Below are 24,332 nucleotides of genomic sequence, written 5' to 3'. Positions count from 1 at the left end.
CTTCTGCCTCTCCTTTCCAGAGCTGGAGGCATGTGGGCTTGCCTCTGTGCCCAACAGATGCTGCCAGTGCCGGCCATGCACAGCGCCAGAGCAAGTTAATGTTCCTTTCCCTCTCTTCCAGTTCTGAGCTGGAGAGGTTAGGCGACAGAGGTACAAAGGCTTGCTCTGTGCCGGATGGGCACTCCAAGATGGGAGTGCCCATTGGACACAGAGGCATGAACAAGCCTCTGCCCCCCTCCCATTGTGAATTATTGGGGTGGGTGGGTGGGGGAGGGACTTACTTTCTTCTCCTGCACCAGCTCTAAACGAAGAGCTAGGGAGAAAAGGAGATGTCTTTTCTCTCAGGAAAACTCCTTTTCCCTTTTTCTCAGGAAAAAAGGACATTTCCTGACCTTGTGCTGTGTTTCAGACACATAGCAGATGGTCAGAGACAAAAATCCTGCCCCTTCGGGGACTGGGATCCTGGTGATAGCAAGTGTTTGGTTGGCCAGTAAGGCCAGGCAAAATTTGTTGAACTCTGAATATTCGCTTCCTTTAATGAGAAATGCAGCTCATTTTGCAAATATTTGTCCTTTGTACTCTGATCCTTCTGGATTTGTGATCGTTCTAGTACTTATATATTGGAATCTGGCTAGTTAGATGCATTTATATCCTTAAAATATGACATCCCAGAGATAAACTAAACAATTATGATGTTCCAGTTTAAATTCCAAGTACTTATTTACCCTGCCCAAGCAGTTACACATGATAATAGACTGGCTTATTCTAACAACTACTTCTGAGGCTCAGTGATAGAGCACATAGAAAAGGTCCCAAATTCCACCTCTGATATCTCCAGGTAGGGTTGAGAAAGACTCTTGTTTGAGACCTTTGAGAAAATGCTGCCAGTCAGTGTAGACAATGCTGAGCTAGATGAACCAATGATCTGCCTTGATATAATGCAGCTTCCTAGAGAACCACCCAACAACCTGATCATACCCATTAACTAGAACTGTACACAAGGTAATTCCAAAGAAAAGCAGATTATTACTTTAAAGCAGGGGTCTCCAACCTTTTTGGACCCATGGGCACATTTCGGAATTTGAGAAACTGCTGTGGGCACCACCACAAAATGCCTAATCAGTGGGATTGCTGCTCTGGCATCTACCTGTCATATCTATGGATGTTAGGCTCTGTCTTATACAGCAAAAACATTAGTTTCGTGTCTATTGGACACCACAGTGTCTTTTTCACAAGGGATTGGCTAATTCAACTAATCACTGCCAGTGCAATTCACCTAATGTTTCTTTTAAACTTTTGATTTGGCAATATCCAGTAGTTGCTTCATTTGGGGAGGAGGTTATTACATCGATAAATTCTGTACTGGAACAGTCCTTTAATAATCACTGATGTATGTGTTCAAATTATTTACCTGCTCCATGGAAATTAACAAATGGTCAGTGTAAATGGATTCTCCATGCCATTTGACAGCTAAAAGACTGACATTACAGCAATGGAAGGATAAACACTCACCTCCTATAATGCAATGGATTGAGGACCTTACAATGCTTTTAACATTTGAATGGGTGGCATATAAACACCACCTTCAAATGAATATTTCTTTGGATATTTGGTCCAATTTTGCTGAAGCCTACAATTGCTAGGAAGTTGTATGCACTTCATATGTATTCATTGATATGAATACATACAAATATATGCCCATATATTTAAAAAACAAGCATAAATGTAAAAAAAAAAATTCTGGTGCCTGTGGGTGCCATGTTGGGGATCCCTTCACAGGCCCCACAGGAGGTGCCCATGAGCACCATGGCACCTGCGGGCAACATATTGGGGACCCCTGCTTTAAAGTATGAAATGTAGTCCAGGTTATTACCAGATATGATAGTGTGCACTTTACATCACATACTACCAGAACTCTTGAGATCATCACACCTGAGGCCAATGGCCATGTTCAGACCAATGGCTATGAACACCAGGCTCATGCACTCCATTCCTCCTCTAGTGCAAGCCACAAGGAGGAGTTTGGAAGATTTTTCTTCCATGTTTTACTGTTGTTAATGTTAACCCTGGTTTGTTTGAAAGAGGCTAATTTATAAGCCATAGTTACCATTAACCACTGCGTTTCAGTTCAGACGACACAAGCTGTCATTAAGCAAAAATGAAAGCAAAACTTTCCCAGCTACTCTTCATGGCACACTGGAGAAGGAGGAAGAGCAGAGAGCATGAGGCTTTCAGCAGCTCATTTTTGTCATGGTAAACCATAGTTTCATGTGATATCTAAGGCAGCTGATCAAGCAATGTACTTAAATAAGCATCTGGAGAATGACGCTATGAAAATCCCTGAAGACTAGGTATTTCCAGAGAAATATAGCATTGTTTTGTTAACTTATATATGACTAACCCTAAATGCTTGGAAGCACTGGATGGAGTTCTAGTTTGTGCAAATCCTTCCCATACCGCAGCTTTATGCCAGTCCGCAACTTGTCCTTCAAGTGCACCAGTCCACACCACCCATGGTTTGCATCTAGCATCTGCCACTACTTTCCTTCACCTTCCCTTCCTTTCCTTTTAGGGCAGATGCAGGTAACCTGGTGCCCTCCAGATGTTTTGGACTACAACTCCCCTCAGACCCAGCCAGCATGAACAATGGGCAAGGATTATGGGAGTTTCCGTCCAAAATATCTGGAGGGTGCTAGGTTGCATTCCCATGCTTTAGGGATCCTATTCTGTAGTCATGGTCAAGCCCAGCTCACTATCTGAATATGTAACATTGTAAAGAGTAAGTTGTGGTTGTTAAACTGTCCTGCACTTATTATCTCCTCTGAGAAACAATTAGAAAACTGGCCAGTGCCACTGCACATGGTATGTGGGTATGTAAGAGAAACAGTAGAAGCAGATATTCTGGCCACACAGCACCTTAGACAAGTACTTGAAGCCTTCAGAAGCAAGCCACTCAACATGCCATTCCCATGTTTTCAGAGGGCAAGCTGCCCTATATTCACAATCAAAGGCATGCTGGCAAATTCAGGAGCAGGAAACACCAAAGAAGTTATAGGCAAGTGCCATCACAACAGAACACATAATGCAAGTGGAGTACAGCTTTAAAGGTTTAAAGATATGAAACTAGTTTTTCAACAGTGTTCTATTTGAAGGGAATTATACAGCTCCATCTAATCAAATTGCCCCATGACACATTCAGGGCGTACCACGTCAAACCTATAATCAAGCCTCTAATAAGGTAGAGGAAGAAATGGTTTGTCTATTCTTTTCAGATACCTTGATGGGTATTTCAGTGAGTAAGCAGCTGCCAGGAATCCACCCAGATTGTGTCCAAGTAAAATCATTCTGTCCAATCCCATTTTCCGTCTCCATTCTTCAATACATTCTACAAACTGATCTTCTGCTACTTCTGCATCAGTGTCAAACTGTGGTCTACTACTGCGTCCAAATCCCAAGAGATCAAATGCATACACAGTCCTATTTTCACAAAGATCTTCAAAGTTCAGAGCCCAAAGTCCAACACCACCTCCAAACCCATGAAGAAGAACAAGTGGAGTTTTCTGCGAAAGGTTCTGAGAAAATGTTAGCGTCCATATTTTATTTCCATTGGATATGAAGACATATTGCTTACTGTACGTACTTGTGATACCTGATGAAAGAGAAATACAAACTGTATCTTATTATTCAAACAATTATACTGAAACAGCCCTACCAAAAAAATAAAAAATACAGGGCAGATAATTAGAGCAAGTCTACAGGATCGCTACACTGACTTCCACTATGGCTCCTTATAGCACAAGCAGAAGGGAAGGGAGCAGAGCCTGGCAAAAAGGAGGCAGAGTTACATTATGAGGCTTGGGCACTCGCATTATTCCCCTTGTATGGATTGGGCAGACTGGGCATAATTTGCAGTTCCCCACATCTATGTGGAAAGGTGAGAACCTGCATGGACTACGAAAGCATCCTTTATGGCTTTGGTAAAGGAACTTATCCTAAAGAGCTGCACGCGAACAGGTCCTTTTAATTATGTTAGTTATTTTTAAATAAGAATGTGGTGTTATATTTGCTTTGTATTAAATTGTTTTTCTTCTGCATCTCACTTTTCCTGAATGTTTACCAAATGCATTAATTTTAAAAAAAGGAAAAGGTTCTGATAAAGAAGAAGGCAGACAATGATCAAAAAGTGACAGTGTGCTGAGTTCTCTCAGCACCAATAACACAAAAGCATGTACCTCTTCAATCACTTACAAAGCTTTTGCACAAGAAGTATAGCATAAACAGATCAAGGACTGCACTGGCAGTATAGGCCTCTCTACATCCTCAGGCTCAAACAAATATCCATTTATTTATGGTATTTCTCATTAGCAGGTCTCACAAGAACTGCCTGTCTGGATGTGCCCCTAAGTTTTGTGCCTGGGATAATGTTGATCCCATTAACTCTTTTTCAGATTTTTTTTCAGTCTGCTATGGGTTTTGCACATCTCTCCCCCTCTCCGGCAGAAGAAACTATGAGTTGTCTTTTACTGTGTTTATTTGAATGTGATATCTTTCTGAATACCCCACATTCTTTATTGGGTAACACTAAATGTTCAAATGCAGCAAAGCCCAATTCCTTTGTTATTTTCCTCCCTTGGCTCTCCCAGCTACTACCTCCAGGAGGTGAGGGTGGAGAGACATGCAAGACTCATGTCAGCTTGAGATTCCTTACCACAAAGTGCTTACATTTCAATATTTTCTCTTCAGCATCTTTAAGATGTACCATTGACGTAGGACACCATGCAGGCAACCAACTGGATAGCCATCCTGACCTAGAGTAATAAGAATGAAGGGAGGGGAGAATTAGAAACTCATTTGGTCTTCCATTCAATGACCATCACCAGTCCACTCAGCAGTATATATTTTATTCACCTTGCAGTGAAAAACTGGTGGTACTCGGAATTAGTGCTAAGCACCCAAGCCTCATTTGTACTGCACACCACAAGTATCAGTAATACTCAGTATAGCCTCATTGCTGAATTTTGGGAAACTTGAGAAGCACCTCTTGTGCAGGTCTGCTTATAGGTCTGATATTGCTGAGCAGGTTATTCTCACATATGTTGAAATTGGTTTCAAACCAAAATGAATATCTGAAGTTGATTTGTTCAAGAGATTTAGATTTTTTTTTAGTCCCTCAACTTAAAGAGCCAAACCATAGAGGTTCCATGCATTGCTGGTTCTTTCTCTTCTGGAACTGAAAGACTTAGCCTGTTAACAGTACAAGAGAGGGAGCTGCTTGCGGGCGGGGGTGGGAGGGCGGAGGAAGGCATGACATGAAAGCAAGTGATCAGGTGAGGGTAGCAGTCTCCTGAGTAAATTATAGCACTGTGTGAAAGGAAGGATTTGCAGTCTTCCTTTTAAAAAAAAAATTGCAAATATAACAAAAAAAGTGAAAGGGGGGAAAAACAAAGCAAAACAAACCAAACAGCAACAAAAAAAAAAAGGGGGGGGGAAGCAAAGAAACATCCATTCACAGTAACTATTCACAACACCATTAATAAAATAGAAGAAAACAGAACTTGCGCACACATTCTTCCTCATATTTATAAATGTATGTATCCACTCTATATACATTCATAAAGCTTATGCCTTTAAAAAAAATCTATCAATTGTCCTTAGTATAAAGAACATCAGTTACACGTTACACAGTTCTTTATAATATTTTTATCACATATTTCCTCCATCATACACTCAAGACAGAATACACAGAGTTCATGGGTGGTCTCCCATCAAGGCACTGACTAGAACCAGACCCACTTATCTTCAGCAAGGCTGCTACATCATGTGCTTTCAAACCATGCCCTGGGACCTAAAAAACAGCTTCTGCAAAGGGCCTTGGCTCTAATGCAACTTTACACAAACAACTTAAGTTATTTCTCAATCCTTTCTCCAGTGTCTTCATACACATACATCCTCAAAGTAAAGTTTAACATAGGCTCAATCAGTTTAACACAGGTTCATTCTAGGTAAACTGAATATTTTGCTAAGGAAATATTAGTGCAGCCCTTTTGAACCTGGCCAGTGATTTATTTATTTTAAGTGTATGCTCCATGCCAAAGTTGACAAAGGGTTAAGATTTAAGATCAAGAATTTTAAAGGTTTATTAACATATTAGTGTAAACAAACCCTTCATATATCTGCTGATAAAATTTACATGGTAATGTCAGACAACAACACCCACACCTCTAGGGCACTTTCACAAGACATGCTTAAGTTGCTTTAGTTTTCTACCATCCATAAGGAGATCACACATGCTCACATTGTGCACAACAAATAATAATGCTCTCATGCTTTTATAATCTACTTATCTAGTTGCTACATTAACAGGCACACAAAAAGTGACCATGAACCAGTGTGTTAAAAAGTAGGAGTTGACTTTTGTGCGAGACTTTCCCCACACAATGAAGGCTAAAAACAGTTTTTTAAGGAGACAAAGAAACACGTAGACATTTAGATGCTATTCATGGCAATAATATATGTGCAGCAGGTTTTCAATTTGCCTGATCGAACAGATTTTTTTGCAAACTCTTGTTAAAGGCAATTCAATAGTCTCTTGAATACTCTGGCAATATTTTTATTGGTTGGTTCAATATGCCAGATTTATTAGCCCAATCTTGAAGGTGCACTGCCAATGTTAAGTTCAACTATTACAGAATGGGGCTGCACTGCTTTGTAGTATGCAGAATATAACCTAAGTTACTCATGCTCAAAATACTCAAAGAACAGAGCACAAGTCATTTACAATACCAGTGTGGTGTAGTGGCTAGAGTGTTGGACTGGGAGCCGGGAGATCCAGGTTCTAGTCCCCGCTCGGCCTGGAAGCTCACTGGGTGACTTTGGGCCAGTCACAGACTCTCAGCCCAACCTACCTCACAGGGTTGTTGTTGTGAGGATAAAATGGAGAGGAGGAGGATTATGTACACCACCTTGGGTTTCTTAAAGAGGAAAAATGGCGGGATATAAATGTAATAGATAGATTAAATAAATAAATATAATACTCTGCGGATCGCTAATGAATGTGCACTAGAGGGGTACACAGATGTATTTATTTATTATTTATGAATTTGCTTTGGGGTCCACTTTGGATATGGGCCTGTTTTGTTTTGGAGCCTCAGATGGAACAGCTTCTGATACGTTACTTCACCACCACCATCACCACCCCCAGCACTGTGACTGAAGAGCCCTGGTATGTCATTCATTCTCTGGCTGGAAGTTACAGCTGTCAATCACAGAACTACAGTCCCCTCTCCTTCCCTCTCTCTTTTTCTTTAGGGATTGCTTGCTTGTAGGAAATTTAAACATGTATCAAATTGGGTGCTTACAAAAAAACTACCATCCAAAGGAGGTATGACACTTCATGACCAGTCACTCTCCTCCATGACCAGATCCACTTCACATGTGATATGAGTACCTCTGAAACGGGCCACTTGAGTTCTATATTTGGGCTTCATGCTAAGTTGATGCATACCCCTAGTATACACATTCATGAATTTTTCTTCCTTTCAAAAACCCATCATTTTACTCATACCCAAACTCTGCATGCTCTTGGGCTTGTGCTGGGACAACCAGGGAAAAAACCATGATATGCATATGCATCATCAGCCAACAAAAATACTATTGCAGTCTAACAGTTTTAGATCAAAACAGACTATTTGGAGGGGGAGAGGAAGAGACAAACCACCTGGTTGTTGGTGTTTTACAGTGTCAAGTAAAAATCTTTCCCCCTCCTTTACTATGCTACAATATTTCTTCCATACCATGGAATACTGAGCTTTTTTATTTGCACAGTCTTAATTTTTCATAGAAGTAATAAATTCTTTGCATTGATCAAAGTTTAATATTCCAAAACACCAAGCATAGCATAACACATTCAGCCATTCTTATTAAAATTACCAACCCTAAATGGAAAAGAACTCACCGTGGGATTGAGATCTGGCTGTATAAATTCTAGAGCCCAAAGAAATATGGTGGAGTCCAAGAAGTGTGGAAAAATGGAACACTCCTCATACCAGTTTACAGGTTTGTTTTCCTTAAAGTTTATATTTTCTCTAGAAGCAAAAATATGCCATGAACACAACACAAGGCGGGAAAAGATGGGGTGCAACCTATCAGCATGTTGTGAGCAGGGGGCTCATTCACACAGTAATCACCTCCCAGAGGTGATACTTGTACTTCCAGACTGACTATGATTGGAATAAAGCTAGGTACTTTCAAGCTAGGTCACTGCTACAGCCTCTGTCCGCTGGTGCATTGTTTTGAACCCAATTAAACCATATCTTATCATATCTATCATTGCTTTTATATCAGGGGGTCCGTACACAAGGTAAAAAACTGGGCCCCAGTCTAGACACTAATATGCAGACAGCCAAAGTGGTCTAGTTTATTTAAATGTGGACTACCCCACAATCCTATACATGTATACTCAGAAGTAAGTCTCACCAAGTTCAATGGGGCTTTCTCCCATGTAAATGGGTATAGGATCGCAGCCCAAGCCATCTAGTTTAGAAAAAATATGAGTAAGAGTCACGAAAGAGATTGTTTAAATTATGATAGCATAGAGAGTGGAATCAGAAAAGGTTTTCTCCCCCTCTTTCATAATGCTAGAACATGGAAGTCACAAAATGAAATTAACTGGCAACAGATTCAGGACAGACAAAAGGAAGTACTTAATCCAGTGCATAATTAGTGGAATTTGCAGAGATCATGATTAAACAAATTAATGATTAGTGATTAGACAGGGTTAGACAAATTCATGGAGAATAGGTTTATCGACTACTATTAGCCACAACAGCCAAATGGAACTGAATACCAGCTGCTAAGGGCAAAGAATTGGTGACGGCCACTGACTTTATCCCTTGTCTGTGGGTTTTCCAGAAATTGCTGCCTGGCAACGATGAGAAACAGGAGACTGGATTAGATGGGGGTTATGATCCAGCAGGATTCTTCTTATGGCTTTTGGGAGACTGGAAAAGGCAATCTTGAATATGAGCCAACAATGTGATGTTGCTGCAAAAAAGGCAATTGCTATTTTGGGCTGCATTAATAGAAGTATAGCTTCCAAATCCCAGAAAGTACTAGTCCCCCTCTACTCAGCACTGGTTAGGCTTCATCTGGAGTACTGTGTCCAGTTCTGGGCACCACACTTTAAGAAGGATGCAGACAAGCTGGAGAGGGTTCAGACGAGGGCAACAAAGATGATCAGAAGACTGGAAACAAAGGCTTATGGAGAGAGACTGAAAGAACTGGGCATGTTTAGCCTTGAGAAGAGAAGACTGAGGGGAGATATGATAGTGCTTTTCAAATACTTGAAAGGTTGTCACAGAGAGGAAGGCCAGCACCTCTTCTCTACCATCCCAGAATGCAGGACATGGAATAATGGGCTCAAGTTACAGGAAGCCAGATTCCGGCTGAACATCAGGAAAAACCTCCTGACTGTTAGAGCAAAACAACAATGGAACCAATTGCCTAGGGAGGTAGTGGGCTCTCCCACACTGGAGGCATTCAAGATGAGGCTGGACAGCCATCTGTCAGGGATGCTCTGACTTGGATTCCTGCATTGAGCAGGGGGTTGGACTCACTAGAGGTGAGCCTGACGGGGGGAGGGTGGGGAGAGGTGGTTGGATAGTTATGCAGGAGAGAAATGTGTGGCCTCTTATTCACTTTATATCCAGCCAAATCCAGTCTTCCTTGGATCCACTGCCCACATACTCCTTGAAATAAAAAGGCACAGGGATCAGCTCCTGTAGTACATCCACTCAAGCCAGCTCCTGAGCTAAGCAGGCTCCTGGGCTAAGACTGCCCAAACTAAGCAGACTTGTGGTAGGAGGAGGACTCAAAGGGATCTGCTGATGGAGGTACAGAGCTAAGGGAAAAGTGACAGGTCTGTTCCCTCCGCCTACTAAGAATCAGTAGGGCATCCACTTATTTGTTATTAAAATAAGGAAGTTGTGGACACTTACTCAATCCACATTTTAGCAACACAGTACAACCAAGGCCTGAATCCAAACCTTTCTCCTGCCTTCTTCCATGTCTCATGTATCCTTTCTTCCAAGAAGGCCAGAGGCATATTGTGTCAGGGTTTTTATGGGACATATGTTTTTATTCAGAAAGAACAGACCAACTTAAAATAATAATTTTAGAATAAAGAGAATGAAGGGGTTTGGGGGCTCTGCAAGGCAGAGGACGAGAAGTAATGTGTTTCCCTAAAGGACTGGACTATAGCTGTGCTGGGCCTGCCTTGAAATATGTAATATCTGTTTAGGAAGAATTTCAGTAGTTTGTTGGAGACCCAAGTTATGGTTCTGCTATGACAGAAAAATATGCACTACTATTCAAACAGTGTGTACAATATACATAAAATACAAGGGAAAATAAATCTCAACCCAAGAAACTGGATCAAGCACATAGCCTCCAGAAACTGTTTTCAGAATGAGAAGGGGCTGCCTGTGAACACCTGAAGCTTAACTTTCTCAGACCAATTGCCCAGTCACCCCACCACAGCCTAAGCCCCATTCACTTCAATAGGCCTGTTGAAGCATTTTGATAATTAATCCAAGTATACTAAATTGGCTAGCTTGGAAAACTCTTTTGAAACAAGGCAAGTATAAATATTTAAATTAAATAAAAGAAACAGAGCAACTTTTTATCTCAGTAAACATGTCAACTGTTGACCTATAAACCTCAGTTTTCACTACACAACATCTATAAGTTGTGTGTGTTAGCAACATAAATTTCCAAGAAGTGTCCAAGTAGTAGCAGTACAATGAAGCAATTGTGCTGGAACAGAGAAAACAAAGTCCATTGCTCTGTCATAAATTTTTACTTCCTGCCCTCCAGATGCATGTACAAGACACTCGATTTTTTAAAAATGCTAAATAGGATGTTAGAGACCTCACTTTTCCTGTTGTCTACTAAACAAAGAATTGCAACAGAAATTAAACATCATTAATACATAAAAATTACAACATTTTTCATACCACTGATGGCTACATATCAGAAATTACTTCAAATATCATTACAATGCCAATGAAAATATAGCCAAATTCTGTACATACTTATACCTTTACTACCACGGATCGTTCCATTTGCTACTCATGACTGTTATATCAAGGCATACCTACATTACAGAGGGGTCAGGATTAAATGAAACCCACATGCATATACAAAAGCACTTTCATTAGTTTTCCCATTCTGGAAGCAGTCCCTTATGCCTCATGGGGTAAGGCTCTGGAAGGACCTCTGACCTTTAGGGAGACTTGAAGGCATGGTTAGGGGACTTCTTTCAGAAAGGAGGACTGAAACCCTCACAGTGCATGCACAGGATATCTTGCATGGCACTTTGGATCACAGCCAAGTAATTTTTTAGCATGAGACATTTTGTTTCAAAGTCAGTGATACGTATCTAAAATAGAAATTGATTCAAAAACTCAACTAAAATTCTGTTTTTAAAAAAGATCAGAACCTTGGAGATAACTGCTCTTGAATTTTAGGTACATGTCAAGGAGATGTACCTAGAGGAGATGACTACATGGTTATTATAGAGGGACTGTCAAGCTGGAGGGGACTTGACGATCAGTCATGTAATTTCTGCTATAAAGTAGGATCCTCCAATCACACCAGATTAACCAGCACTATCGTTATTATTAAATTTATATCCCACCTTGAAGCCAAAAATGGTGCATATTAACAATAATAAAACACAGATGTAAGAATAACGAAGTACAGTTTGCCTCAGACTCAACCGTAAAAAAGGAATCGCCACTCCTCCCAGCATACTAGGATTACCACCCCACACCGCCAATGAAAAGGGCAGAGTTAAATGTGTAACTCATAATTTCATTCAGCTTTTGAAGACAGATGCTCTTTATTACAGATGGGAACATTTACTAGGGGCCTTTTTTGTCCATCTGAGGATAGTAAACTCTTAGCCACACTTCTGGTAAGTAGCCTGATTTCCTATAGCAAGGAGTTCCTGCTGCTCCCCACTGCCCCCGTACACTGGACAAAGTAACATAAATTTAAGCTGCAAATTTAAACAGAGTTTCGTGGAGGCAAACTTCAAAGATTTGAGGACTCATTTCCAAATACTGTGTTTAGGATTCAGATGGCATCTGGGGTTCTATTTGACTTTGAAAGCAGGCACACTTGTTGACAAACATTTTCTTGTTATTTCTTGCTATTACATATTGTTTTATTTACCTTAGAATATCCATCCACATAAAAGCAATAAAACAAAAAAACCCAATAAAGTCACAGATTAAAAAGCAATAATGAATGTGTAACTAAAAATCCATAAAACAATTGTTAATCCAAAATAGGGCAGGGCAGTTACCCTCAAAGCTATTATATGCAATTAAAAGCTTGGAAGAATAAGTCAAACTGCACTTGGTGCCTGAAATGTAATAAGGTGGCACCAGACAAACATACCTAAGTGAGGGGTTTTCCACAATTTGAGTGGCACCACTACAGAAAAGTATCTCTCTCTCTCTCTCTCTCTCTCTAGTAGCCACCCATCTAACCTCTGAAGGCAGAAGAACCTGGAGAAGGACCTCCAAAGAATAAATTATGGGCAGGTTCATGTGAGAACAGATATCCTAAGTGCAGGACCAGATCACAAGAGGCACATCTATCACATTTATTCTGAAATTGGCAAATTCAACAATTGTGCCACACAAATACAGCAGCATGACCACTGTTTTAATATGAACAGCTTCTTATGAGAACTCTTCTGGGCTTGAATCGGCAAATTAGCTGTGTCTAACATGACTGTCGCACTCCAGTTCGTGAGACTTTGCCAAAATACCCTGACCTAGTCAAACCAATCTACAAACTGATTTGAAGCAAAGCGACAGACTGCAAAAACAAATTTGAAGTAAAATATTCTCTTGGATATGTGTGAACCCAAGAGGAGCTTTCTTAATTGTTTCTTATGTATGTGCTTCTTAAGCCTGATACTGAAAAACCTTAAGATATATTGGTACAGCAGTGAAAATCATGGCCAGGATCAAAAGAACTGCGAAACTAGTTCCATGAATCCAAGGGGCCTTTAGATTTGGTTTTCTCAGACAGAAGCTCTGGTACTACATGGTAAACTGCTTCTGAAACTGAGGTGAGTTTCAAAAGCAGTTTCTGATATGGCATAGTAGTCACCTGGTCAAAGCCAAAATTCCACTGGGCTAGCTTATGCCCCCTGTATGAGCCTAAACAGCTCTTTGGATCCCAAACTACATATTGAATGTTAAATGTTAAAGCAAAGAAGGAAAGCACTGAGTTGTTTGATGGCATAATACAAACAAATTTATTTATTTTATTATTTATTTATTGTATTTATATCCCACCTTTTTTCAAATCTGACAAACAGAAAACAAAATAAAAGCAGTTAAAGAACACCAAGACCTTTCACTGTTTAGGCTATGCTAGAATCCTGGCTCTTAAACAAGTCAAATTTATTTGCATGAGGAACATATTAAAGAAGAGGTTAATCCCATTTAAACCCCAAAACATCATTTTGCAGCCTTAAACAATAACCACTCCTATTCCCAGATTTTCACATAGGGTCCAATGACTGGTTTATCACAGAAAGGAAGTGACAGAATCCAACATACTTTGCTTGCCAAGCATTATTGTGAATGGAGATAGTGATTTCCAGAGACAGTGAATTGAAGATATGGCTGCAGTGATCTTCACTGTTTGTACAGGAATAAAGTCAAGAATTCAAAGTTAAAACTTGCACAGAATGCTGCATTCTGAAGGCAGCACTTTTAAAACTCTAGTACTAAGACAGAATTTTACAGGCTGACATGTAGAAGCATAACACGACACAAAACCTCCTGAATACCGCAGAGCAGGTAGTTACTTGCATTGTTCCATTTTACTTTCTGGCTTATATAAAGAACACAAAGACAAAAGCCATCTTTCACCTGAGTTTACACAACAGCATTAAAAGACATAAAATATGGGAATCCAGGCTTCAGAAGAGAAAGCAATTAGTACATATGAAAGGGTTCTGAATAAGGCATAATGAATCCTGCATTATTATATCATCATGGCCTGTAGTGTCATAGCAGCACACTGCAGTGGGAACAACAATCGCCAGGTAGCGTAATTATAGTGTCATACACTGAGGCTACGCAAAAACAGTTTCAGGCAGGGTTTGACTGGTGACAGCTCACTCAGACAGCAGCCTAAAGATAATTCAGGTACCATGCAGCAAGTAATATCAGCACAAATCCACATGTCTCACATTTCATAGTAAGTTATTAGAAATGCAATTTCAAATACCTTTAAACCCATTCGGTGAAAAAAGAAACAGAGCTAGAACTCGCAGACAGAGCTAGGGGACTCAAAAGTGATGCAGTGGGCATAACTGCTAAAGCTATTTTGTAAATAACTGGATATCACAGGGTTTTTTTTTAAATTCCAATTTCATACCAGATCTGAATCACATCTCAACAATCAAACTGAACGTGAGGCAGAATAACAATTATAGGATATTAGTTGTAATATTACTCATAATACTGTAATTAGTACTATTGAAGGTTTAATTACATCAGTAAGTCCAGATCATGGTTTGTCTTTGGCTGGGGAATGTGGGCAGCAAGCAAACACCCAATTCACCCACTTACTTGGAGCCAAGCAAGGGAAAGGATAAAGTGTGCTTGCATGGAGAGATGAATCCCATTACCCAACAGCATCAGGGCCATGGAAAGGAAGAAAGTACAATGGTACTGAGGGTAGGGACAGCTCCTGGTCATGGACTAAGAACTAGGGATGGCGGAGAATTTCTCCCCGAATCTTCGGGGGGCCGAGCGCCAACGCATTCGGCCCCCCGAAATCGGCGGTGAAATTCTCTGCCCCCCCCGGACGGGACTTACCTTTGGCAAATGTCCCTCCCGGCGGCGGGTCCCGGTGGCGGTTCGGCAGTGGTTCGTCGCGGGCGGCAGCCGGTCTCCTGACTGGCTGCCGCCACCGCCATTGCAAAAAAAAAAAAACTAAAGTAAAAAAAACACACACACACCCGTGCATAGGCTACGTAACGATTTACATAGCCTATCACGGCTAGATTTCCAAAGTCAGCCGTGATAGGCTACGTAAATCGTCATGTAGCCTATCACGGGTGACTTTTTAAAAAAAAAGCGCGTACGCAAATGGCGGCTCCCATGGGGACCGCCATTTGCGTTCCTTATTTTGGCACGTCTAGTCTACGTAAAGATTTACGTAGACTACGGCGAAAATAAGGGCAACGCAAATAGCGTGCCCTTATTTTCGCCGTAGTCTACGTAAATCTTTACGTAGACTGGACGTGCCAAAATAAGGAACGCAAATGGCGGTCCCCATGGGAGCCGCCATTTGCGTATGCGCTTTTTTTTTTTCCAAAGTCACCCGTGATAGGCTACGTGACGATTTACGTAGCCTATCACGGCTGACTTTGGAAATCTAGCCGTGATAGGCTACGTAAATCGTCACGTAGCCTATCACGGGGTCTTTTTTTTTTTTACTTTTTGTTTCACGGCCGGGGAGACGGGGCGCTTCTCCCCAGCCTGAATTTCGGCCAGGCGAGGCGGGAAGCCTCCCCCCCGGCCTGAATTTCGGCCAGGCGAGGCGGGAAGCCTCCCCCCCCTCACCTGAGCTTCGGGGGGAGAACCGAAGCGCCTCCCCCCCACCGCGAAGCCAAGCTGCGAAAAGTTAAGTGACTTTCGTACATCCCTGCTAAGAACACAAATGCTAACTCTGAAGTTACTTTGATAATCTGAGCTGCTAGCACTGTGTAATTCAGACATTAGGGAAAGTCACATACACTGCCATACATTAAAAAAAGTACAATAATTGTTTATCAGGTTGCTACTGGCAGGTAGTTAATTTTGAAGATCTATCAGAATGAGCTTTCCTTAATGTGGGTACATGTAATCCTCTCCCGTTAGTTTATCTTTAAAACAAAGTAGTGGGTTATAGTTCCCTACACTGGAGAGGAATACTTAGGGAGAGGGGAGGGAGCTACTTCACAATATTTCTAGGAAGTGTACTGTACACCAGCTGTTCCAAGAGGCCCTTGGCAGATTATTGCAGTACGTTGCTACATTAGGTCAGAGGTAAAAACAACTCTTTCCTTGTATAGGAAACTTGAACTTTGTATTGAGAGAAGATGGCACTTACCAATCAAAGTAAAAACAATAGAGATTCCTGCCACCCAGGATCTCCTAAGCACACAACTGGAGAATTACATTGGTCCTTGACTTGCCAAATACTAACATGAGAACTGCAAATAAGATATGCCTTCCATCATGTTTCCCTGGGTTTAAAGAAGAGAATTCTCGACCTACATGATATTAGGGCAGTGGCTTGGATCCAACAGTGTTCCTCCATCAGTGGAACAGAAACTGCTGGCAGAATGGGATTTCCCCATCCACTCTTCCCTCCTGCAGTTTCCTGCGTCCCCACAAATCTGCTCTAGTGGGTTATTTGGGGAGCATGCAAGGGGCTGCAGGGGGGAGCAGAAAACTAGGAAGTCCACCAACGGTTTCTGTTCTGTTGGAGGAAGAACACTGTTGGATTCAAGACAGTCTTAGTAAAGTGCACATCCAGGCATAAACAATGGTTTCCAAGGTACAGATATCTGAAATTCAGTGATGTCTCATTTGAAATAAAATAGTAGTTGAGTACATAGGAAGCTGCCAAGTTACTGACCCACCTAGCGCAGTAGTGTCTACACTAACCAGCAGCAATGTTTCCAGGGTTTCAGAAAGGGGTCTTTCCTGCCCTACCAGGAGATGCCAGGGATTGGACCTAGGCCTTTCTTCATGCAAAGTATGTGCTCTACCTGTACTCTACCACTGAGGTAAGACCCACCTGACCCCATTTTTTGGTGTGCTTGCTCCTTCCCATGTCATATATTCCTTCCTTGCATACCTCAAGGTTGTCTTAACTGTACTCAAACCCATGGTTAGTTATTCATATTATTTCTCAAGAGTTGTGAGATGGTACTACAACAAAATGTGGAACAAAGCCTTATAAGCAGTCATACCTGTTCTGAAAGGCATAATAGGTTAGGTCAGCATCTAAACCTGCACCAGTATATTCAGTCTGCTTACAGAAACTCTTGCAGATGCACAAAGAAAGACCCTCCAGTAGATCCAATAGTGCCATTCTTGGTATGAAAAGTGTCTGCTTACAAGAGGGCAATTTTACACTTTATGCTAAAGTGCACAAGAAAATAAACTAGATCCAAAGATGCTCTTTTTGCTTACAGAAGCAAGGTAACTGCTAATGGACATATTGTATCACTGCATAAATTCTTGCACACCTGTTTATGGGACAGGGTTAGTGACTATATTTTTTTAAATTTAAATTTATATTTGGATGCAACCCCCAAATAAATTAATGATAGTATGGGAGATATGTGACGTCTTCTTCCAACTAGTCGTTTGATCCCACACCTCAAATCTTCAAACTAGTCTATCTAAATATGCTTCCTATTGTCAAGGGTCTAATAAATCCCCAAAATGCAATTGATGAACTATACTTACTTATCCCATGCCCTACTGCCCCACTACATGAAGGCCATGCTCTCGTGTGCTGAAAGACACAGACTGATCTTAATGATGAGATATAGATCATGTACAGCTCCGCCTAAGTTTATGTCAGCAAGTAATCTTCTCCAGGACTATGTAAACTGTTAACAGTGCCAGGACTGCTGATTTGAAGGTTCACTTAAAAGTGATAATTGCTATTTAGGTTTCACTAAATAATGCATTCTAAAGCTCTAGATGATCTTACTACAATAATCACATAATGTCGTTTAGGCCTCTTTCACAAGAGATTCTAAGAACATCCTTTTGGCTTTATAGTAGATTTTGTTGAACTTTTGGAAAACAGAAACTTTAGTACAGACCAAGGAAAACCACGTTTAAATTCAGATGTTAGTCCCCACAAAGGTTTAGTTTGAACGAACTAGTGGATGTGCTCCTGTGAAGAGAGGCCTACTTAACTAAGGGCACAATCCTATGCATGTTTAGACAGAAAAAAAGGCCTAAAACATCCAGTATGCCCCAGTCAGCCATGCTGGCTGGGGCATGCTGGGAGTTGTGGGCCTTTTTTCTGTCTAAACATGCATGGGTTTGCACCTTAAATGTAGTAAGCACTCTCTTTACCATTTTGCTCTAAAGTCATGGCTCTCTCCATAATACAAAAGGCGGGTGGTGGTGGGAGATTTAGGTTACTTCAAGCATGCTACAGAATGAATGTATGAAGTACTATAATACACATCTGTCTGGTAATCATGTGTAGGGAGTGACACTATCAAGGCAGGGGTGGAAAACAGGTCCGGGGCCCAAATCCGGCCCTCCTGGGGTTTCTCAGATGGCCATGCCCCCTTCCCCACACCCCATCCTTTTCCCCCTGACCACAAATTGTTAGCTGGTTTCTAGCTGTTGTGCAGTTCCCCCCAACCAAATTCTAAATGGTTGAAATGCTTCTCCTAATGCTTAGTTAGTCAGGAACACCTTTAAGCTAAAATGTGCTGGCATTTTTGGCCCCACCCCTTTTGACTTCATCCTCACACAGCATCACTGGTCTGTAGCACCTAAGAGCTTCTCTGAAATGGAGCTTGGCCCTCAGACTGAAAGAGGTTCAGCACCCCTGAATTAAGGGCTAAACCACATTTGTTTAAATGTCAGCAAATGTCAGCCAGGAAAGCACCTTGATTAAACACACAACTAATGTCACATGTAGTTAGACCCTAAGTATCCCTCATCAAACAAGCTGAGGAAAAGGTGTGCAGGGTTTAAAGTCCTCATGGCCCTGCGTTTCTATACATAATCTGATGGCCCATTGTTCTGGGATTCATCACTAGTTCTGGGCATACTGAAAACACCAATGTTCCTGCTGCAGCAATATATTAAAGTGTTAATACTGAACCCTGGATCAATGAATATTGGGTGGCAGAGGTTACACAACAGGTGTGACCGGTGGAACATTACCACAAGCTGACTAAAATGCTGACTAAAAAGCTGCAGCTGTCAAAACTCAAATTATCATGTGAATGTGACTCAGAAGCACAGTGATATCGAATGAAACTATACAAATGTTTCACATTACAATAAATGCCTGTACTGTATAAGTATTTCACTGACATGCAAATAGGGCAGAGTTTGAACCAAGGCAGGTTTTTTGAGCATGGAACATTTTGAACACTCATAAGTGCTATACATTAGCGCTACATACACTGCTATATTGTGCTGCATATAGTATTATTACAGTAGTGCACTCTATACAGTATCATTTTGTCTTGGGCGGGGGGAATCTATGTAGGTCAGGTACACAGTTAGTAAACTGCTGTGGTTTGACTGTGGAGATACTTTTGTTGCACTGTGACAGAATATACACCTTGGAGAAAAGACAAGGTCAAGGGATGCAAAAAATGGGTACAGAACCCCAACCTTGCGCCCTCCAGATGTGTTGGACTGGCCATGCTGGCTACGAATGATAGGAATTGCAGTCCACAGAGCCAGAGGACACCAGTGGCAATATCCAACGGTGTCATTCTGCAAACTCAAATAGTGCTAGTAGAGCTCCACCGAATCTTTCTGTTGCGCATTACACTTGCGCAGCCAGTCATGCAACTTCTTGCACAACCGTTTGTACATATCACGTGTGCAGTCCATTGTGCAAGCACATGCACAACCGCTTGCACAAGTGTAATGCACAACCAGCTATACAACAGGTTGTGTAAGCATAATGCACAACCGCACTTGCGCAAGTGTAACTTTAGCTGGATTCTCCTCTTGCACATAGTTCCAAACCTAGTTTCCACTAGTGCAGTGTCATTTGCGCTGGCAAATGACATGCTTGGATACTGCCCAAAATGTGTTGTGTTATGCTGCTGCTGGCATAGAGCCAGGGCAGGATATGCTAGATACACAACTTGTACAAAGGGGTCTAATTATTGGGTTGAGCAGAAGAGTATCATTGTACATAGGCCAATAGCGCAAGAGTTAAGGGAACAAAAACCTTTATTTAAATGTATATGTAAGATATACTGGGTAATGGAGAAATCGAGTAAAGAAGAATAAGAGTGATGTGCTGAATTTGAAGTGAAATATACATACATAAATAAGCATTACAGAGGATATATAGTGGGAAGCTTGTACAGAAAAGGGAATACCGAGAAGAGATTGAAAGGGTTCAGAGAAAGCATAATACTGAATATTTATGGAGTTGGTCTGTATATTGACAAGAAAGAAAAGAATTACGAGGTGGGGACCATAGCTAGAGCATATGCCTGCACACAGCTGAAAGGATCATGCTTTCATGGGTCATGCAAAAGACTTCTGCCTGTGACCCTGGAGAGCTACTGCCAGTCAAGGTAAACAGTACTGGACAAAATGGAGAAACGTGTGAAACTAGAGGGCAAACACCTAGGCAAGAAGATGTTACTAAAATATACCTTGTTGACTGAGAGAGCAGCAGAAGTAGTGTTTACGCCAGAGGTATTTTTGAGGTGAGGCAAATATAGTAAAAGGGTACAACTGAATAGATGTGTATAGAAGGTATACACAGAGTAGAGGTATAAAGTGGATGAGGTACAGGAAGAAGAGAACAACTAAATGCAAACAAGGTTCAAATGGTAATAAGGGCTGAAGAACAGGGCTGTACTACATACTGGTGCACATATTGACAGAATACATGCTAAACCTGAGGTATTTATTAGGTTGTCAGTTGTGCAGATTATCAGTTGTGTCCTGGAAGGGAATGTACACTGAAGCATTGTTGTGGTTGCCAAATAAAGAACACATTAAAAGGACTTGGATTCCAGCATTGAGCAGGGGGTTGGACTTGATAGTCTTATAGGTGCCTTCCAACTCTACTATTCTATGACTTTTGGAGAAGGCTTGTATGGGAAACAGCAGAAATTGCGTAAGAGGCAGCATAGCATATGTATGTAGTAGCACTAGTCTTTGTGGATTAGAGGACCCAATGAATTATGGTTGGGGAAAATATACACACATACAAGCCTGTGGTGGGGTGGTAGCCAGATGGCACTGCTATAATGAAAGAGTGGATGTGGGACTGTTACAGCAGACACAGAAAGTGGGGCTAGCTTTATGAGAATTTAATCTGAGCCAGAGTTCTCCAGAATTTACCCTCAAACAGCTTTCAAATGTAAAGCTCAATAAAGAGAAAGCCTCTGAGCAAGCATTAGCAGAGTATACTAAGCACCATGGATCAACTACCTCTTGAATTATGGAGCACACTTTTCAGACCAGAGAGACTATTGTTATAAAGCAAACTTGAACCCTAGCAGACCTCTTCTTTAAAAAAAAAATCAAACTACTGTATGAAATGTGTACAAAATAGTGGAGCTTACACATGGAGAAACTGTATACTGAGGTTGTAGTGTACTTGGGTCCAGGATGATAAGCCAAGGTTATGAAGTAGATTCAAGAGAAGGCAGCAGGAACATATGTAATCACTGGAGTAATAGACACAAAAGGCCTGCCTTACATTTCCGGTACAGATGAGAGCAGGAATAACCCAATATATAGCAAGCAGAAAGGGCCAAAGTAGATACAACAGTGGCAGACCAGTGTTGTCAGAAGAATCAGGTGGCTGTCAATGTTGTGTGCGCACACAGGCATGTACAAATGGGGGGGGGGGAGGTATATAAAGCACATTAGCAGCAGGCAGGCAGTGATGAACAATTCAGTGATGAATTAGGGGCAGGCAGGCTTTCACCCCAAATTGACTAGTCAGATGGCTATATGCTACCTACAGTTACCAGAGGCAGTGTGCCTCTGTATGCCACTTGGTGAGTAACATGGTCAGGAGGGTGCTATTGTACTCATGTCGTCCTTGCGGATTCCCCACAGGCAGCTGGTTGGCCACTGTGTGAACAGAAAACTGGACTAGACACACCCTTAGTCTGATCCAGCATGGCTCTTATGTTCTTAAACTACCTCTCCTCAGATATTTCAGGGGAGGTGGGGGGTGGAGACAAGAAACAGCACCTACTAGGAGTAGCAGCTGTTTGGGAGAGACAAGCATAGGCGGGAGAATAATTCAACACTACCCCATCCTGAAACACTTAAATCAACCCCCCCCCCCCCGCACAACAACTCGGGCCACTCTCCATCTAACTAACCCCTGACACAGAATGCCCGCAAAGGGCCATACCATACGTCAGAATTACTATTAGCAGTAGTTGTTGTTGTTGTGGGTGCACTTCTTTTACCCGTGAAGCATGAATGCGCGCGCATCATACCGCTAAAGTACACCTGTAAGAAGAGAACCGGGAGAGGCTGCAGCTTCCCGTCGGGAGCGTACACAACCGGGGTGGCAGCCGCTGCCCGCATACGGTGAAGCAGCCGCACGGAACGAGGGGGCAGGGAGAGACGCCGGCACGATCTGGGCATGGGGGGGGGGGCGATCTAGGAGGCTGGGTCTTGGGAAAGCGGACTTGCACACGGGCCCGCCTTTCGGCGGCAGGGGGCAGCTGCGCTACGAGCTGGACGGAGCCCACTTCTGCGAGGGGGAGGGGGCCGTGCTGGGGAGCTTCAGGACCTCGCGCTAGGCTGGAGGAGGGGCGGCGGCGGCGGCGTCCGTTCGGAGCCGCCCGCCCCGTCCCCGCTTCCCGGAACTCACCCTTCGCTGAAGGACTCCGGGCCCTCATCCTCGGCCATGGCAGCGGCGCGGGGGCAACGTCCGAAGGCCGCTCCTGGGGCGGCGGCGGCGGCGGCGGCGGCGGCCGGGAGCGCGGCGAGCGACAGAGCGACCGCGGCAGCGGCGCCACCGCCAGCCATCACGGGACCCGCCCGACAGGCAGTCGCGCTCGCGCGTCAGTCCTCAGCCCCGCCCCACCATAGAGCGGCGGCGTGTAGAGCGGCTGTTGGCGAGGAGGAGGCGCGGCGTCAGGCCCGCGGCCTTTATTGGCCAGTTAGTCCGTTGGGACGGGGACGGGCCGCTCGCTCCTTCCACGGGCTGCTCCTTGCGGCTACGCAGTCATCCATCCTTTGCAGCCGTCTTCCCCAACCTGGTGCCCCCCCCAGATGCCTTTGACTTCAGCTCCCAGCATTCCTGACCATTAGCTATAGTGGGTGGGGCTGATGGGAATTGAAGTCCAAAGCCTCTGTGCAATATGGCGCTACTATTTTATTAATAGAGGTGTATCTCACCCTTCAATAACATTTATCAGGGCAGATGGTGATGGTAATTACGTTTCTTTACTGCCTCTTAGCCAAAGCTCTTCGGGCAGTTCACAAAACAAAACTTAAAACCGGTATTAATATTAACAGGACTTTTGACATTGGCTTCAGTGTAAGGCACATCAAAGCCCGAGGCTCATTTGTTAATATTTTTCACTGTTATAAGCAGTAGAGTGACTGATTACCAAATTACAGAATCCAGTGGGGAGTTCTAGGATCTGCCCCTGTCTATATTGAGCACGGACTGCTTGGCAGACTTCTTGGAATCAATTTGATGGTAGGGCTGGAATCAGCACCTGGCATCCTTGGGACAGCTGCCAGTCAGGGCCCACTTCAGATGCTTGCATTGGCTCCACTTAAATTTGTTTTCCTGGCCTGCAGTACTAGATGGCTGAATCTAGCCACACTTCTAATTTCCCACAATGCCCTTGGCTCAACTGCTACCACTACAGTCAAGATAAGCCTGCCAGGGTCCAGTAACAGAGGAAGGGGTCCACCAGAGAACACTTTGCCCAGGGCCCCTGCAGATCTGGAGCTAGCCCTCAGAGCAGGCCTATAAATCATTCCACTGTGTGCCTCCCTAACCTTGCACATTGCTGCCATTGTTCCCACAAAATTTCTCTCTCCCCTCTTCATTAGTTAAGTTATGGCAACAGCCAGGCCTAGTGAAATGTAGCTTTCCCTTCAACTGCCACCACTATTCTTCCATGCTAATCCAAAATAATTCCGTTTATGGAGTGATACATTGGATATCCAATGGATTTCTTGGAGGGGTGTGTGTCCAGTACATCCACGGTATTCTCCTGACCAGAACTGATGGGGCTCAACCATTTCTAAATATTCTAATAGAGATATAGAAGTGTGCACGTAACAGATCTAGACATTTCCCTGTTTTTTATTGCAATAGCCAGTCTTGTGGTGTGGTGATTTTGTCTGTACGTTTTCATACTGTCTTCTTAACTTGCAATAAGCCTAGAGCTTATAGCTCTAGATAGATAGCTTGAGATGAAGCCCCATCTCACATAGCAGCCTGTGAACTGCTATAGTTCACACCACAACCCTTCAGCTGACTGGAGGTTGCAACAGTTATTACAGCTATTT

The 24,332-nt window shown here is 42.7% G+C and overlaps 1 protein-coding gene across 2 annotated transcripts in view; it reads right to left on the bottom strand.

Annotated features, from left to right (window-relative positions):
* The window catches only part of ABHD5 (abhydrolase domain containing 5, lysophosphatidic acid acyltransferase), a 34,389-nt gene extending 11,546 nt beyond the window's left edge, over window positions 1-22,843 (bottom strand). Inside the window, exons 1-4 of one of the 2 annotated variants that reach the window (XM_084858244.1) lie at window positions 22,672-22,843; window positions 7,955-8,084; window positions 4,723-4,808; window positions 3,277-3,649 (exon numbers count right to left, since the gene is read on the bottom strand). In XM_084858244.1, the coding sequence (XP_084714370.1) occupies window positions 3,277-3,649; window positions 4,723-4,762 (413 nt within the window). In that variant the 5' untranslated portion in view covers window positions 4,763-4,808; window positions 7,955-8,084; window positions 22,672-22,843. The remainder of the gene's footprint in view (window positions 1-3,276; window positions 3,650-4,722; window positions 4,809-7,954; window positions 8,085-22,671) is intronic. The other variant, XM_084858243.1, reaches the window with a different exon arrangement.
* Between the last annotated feature and the right edge of the window lie 1,489 nt (window positions 22,844-24,332).

This window comes from Heloderma suspectum, chromosome 5 (assembly GCF_057233095.1).
Source record: "Heloderma suspectum isolate Gila_16-S chromosome 5, 16-S_ref, whole genome shotgun sequence".
NCBI lineage: Eukaryota > Metazoa > Chordata > Lepidosauria > Squamata > Helodermatidae > Heloderma > Heloderma suspectum.
The sequence above is the reverse complement of the archived record's forward strand: the minus strand, read 5'-3'. Positions and strand labels throughout refer to the sequence as shown.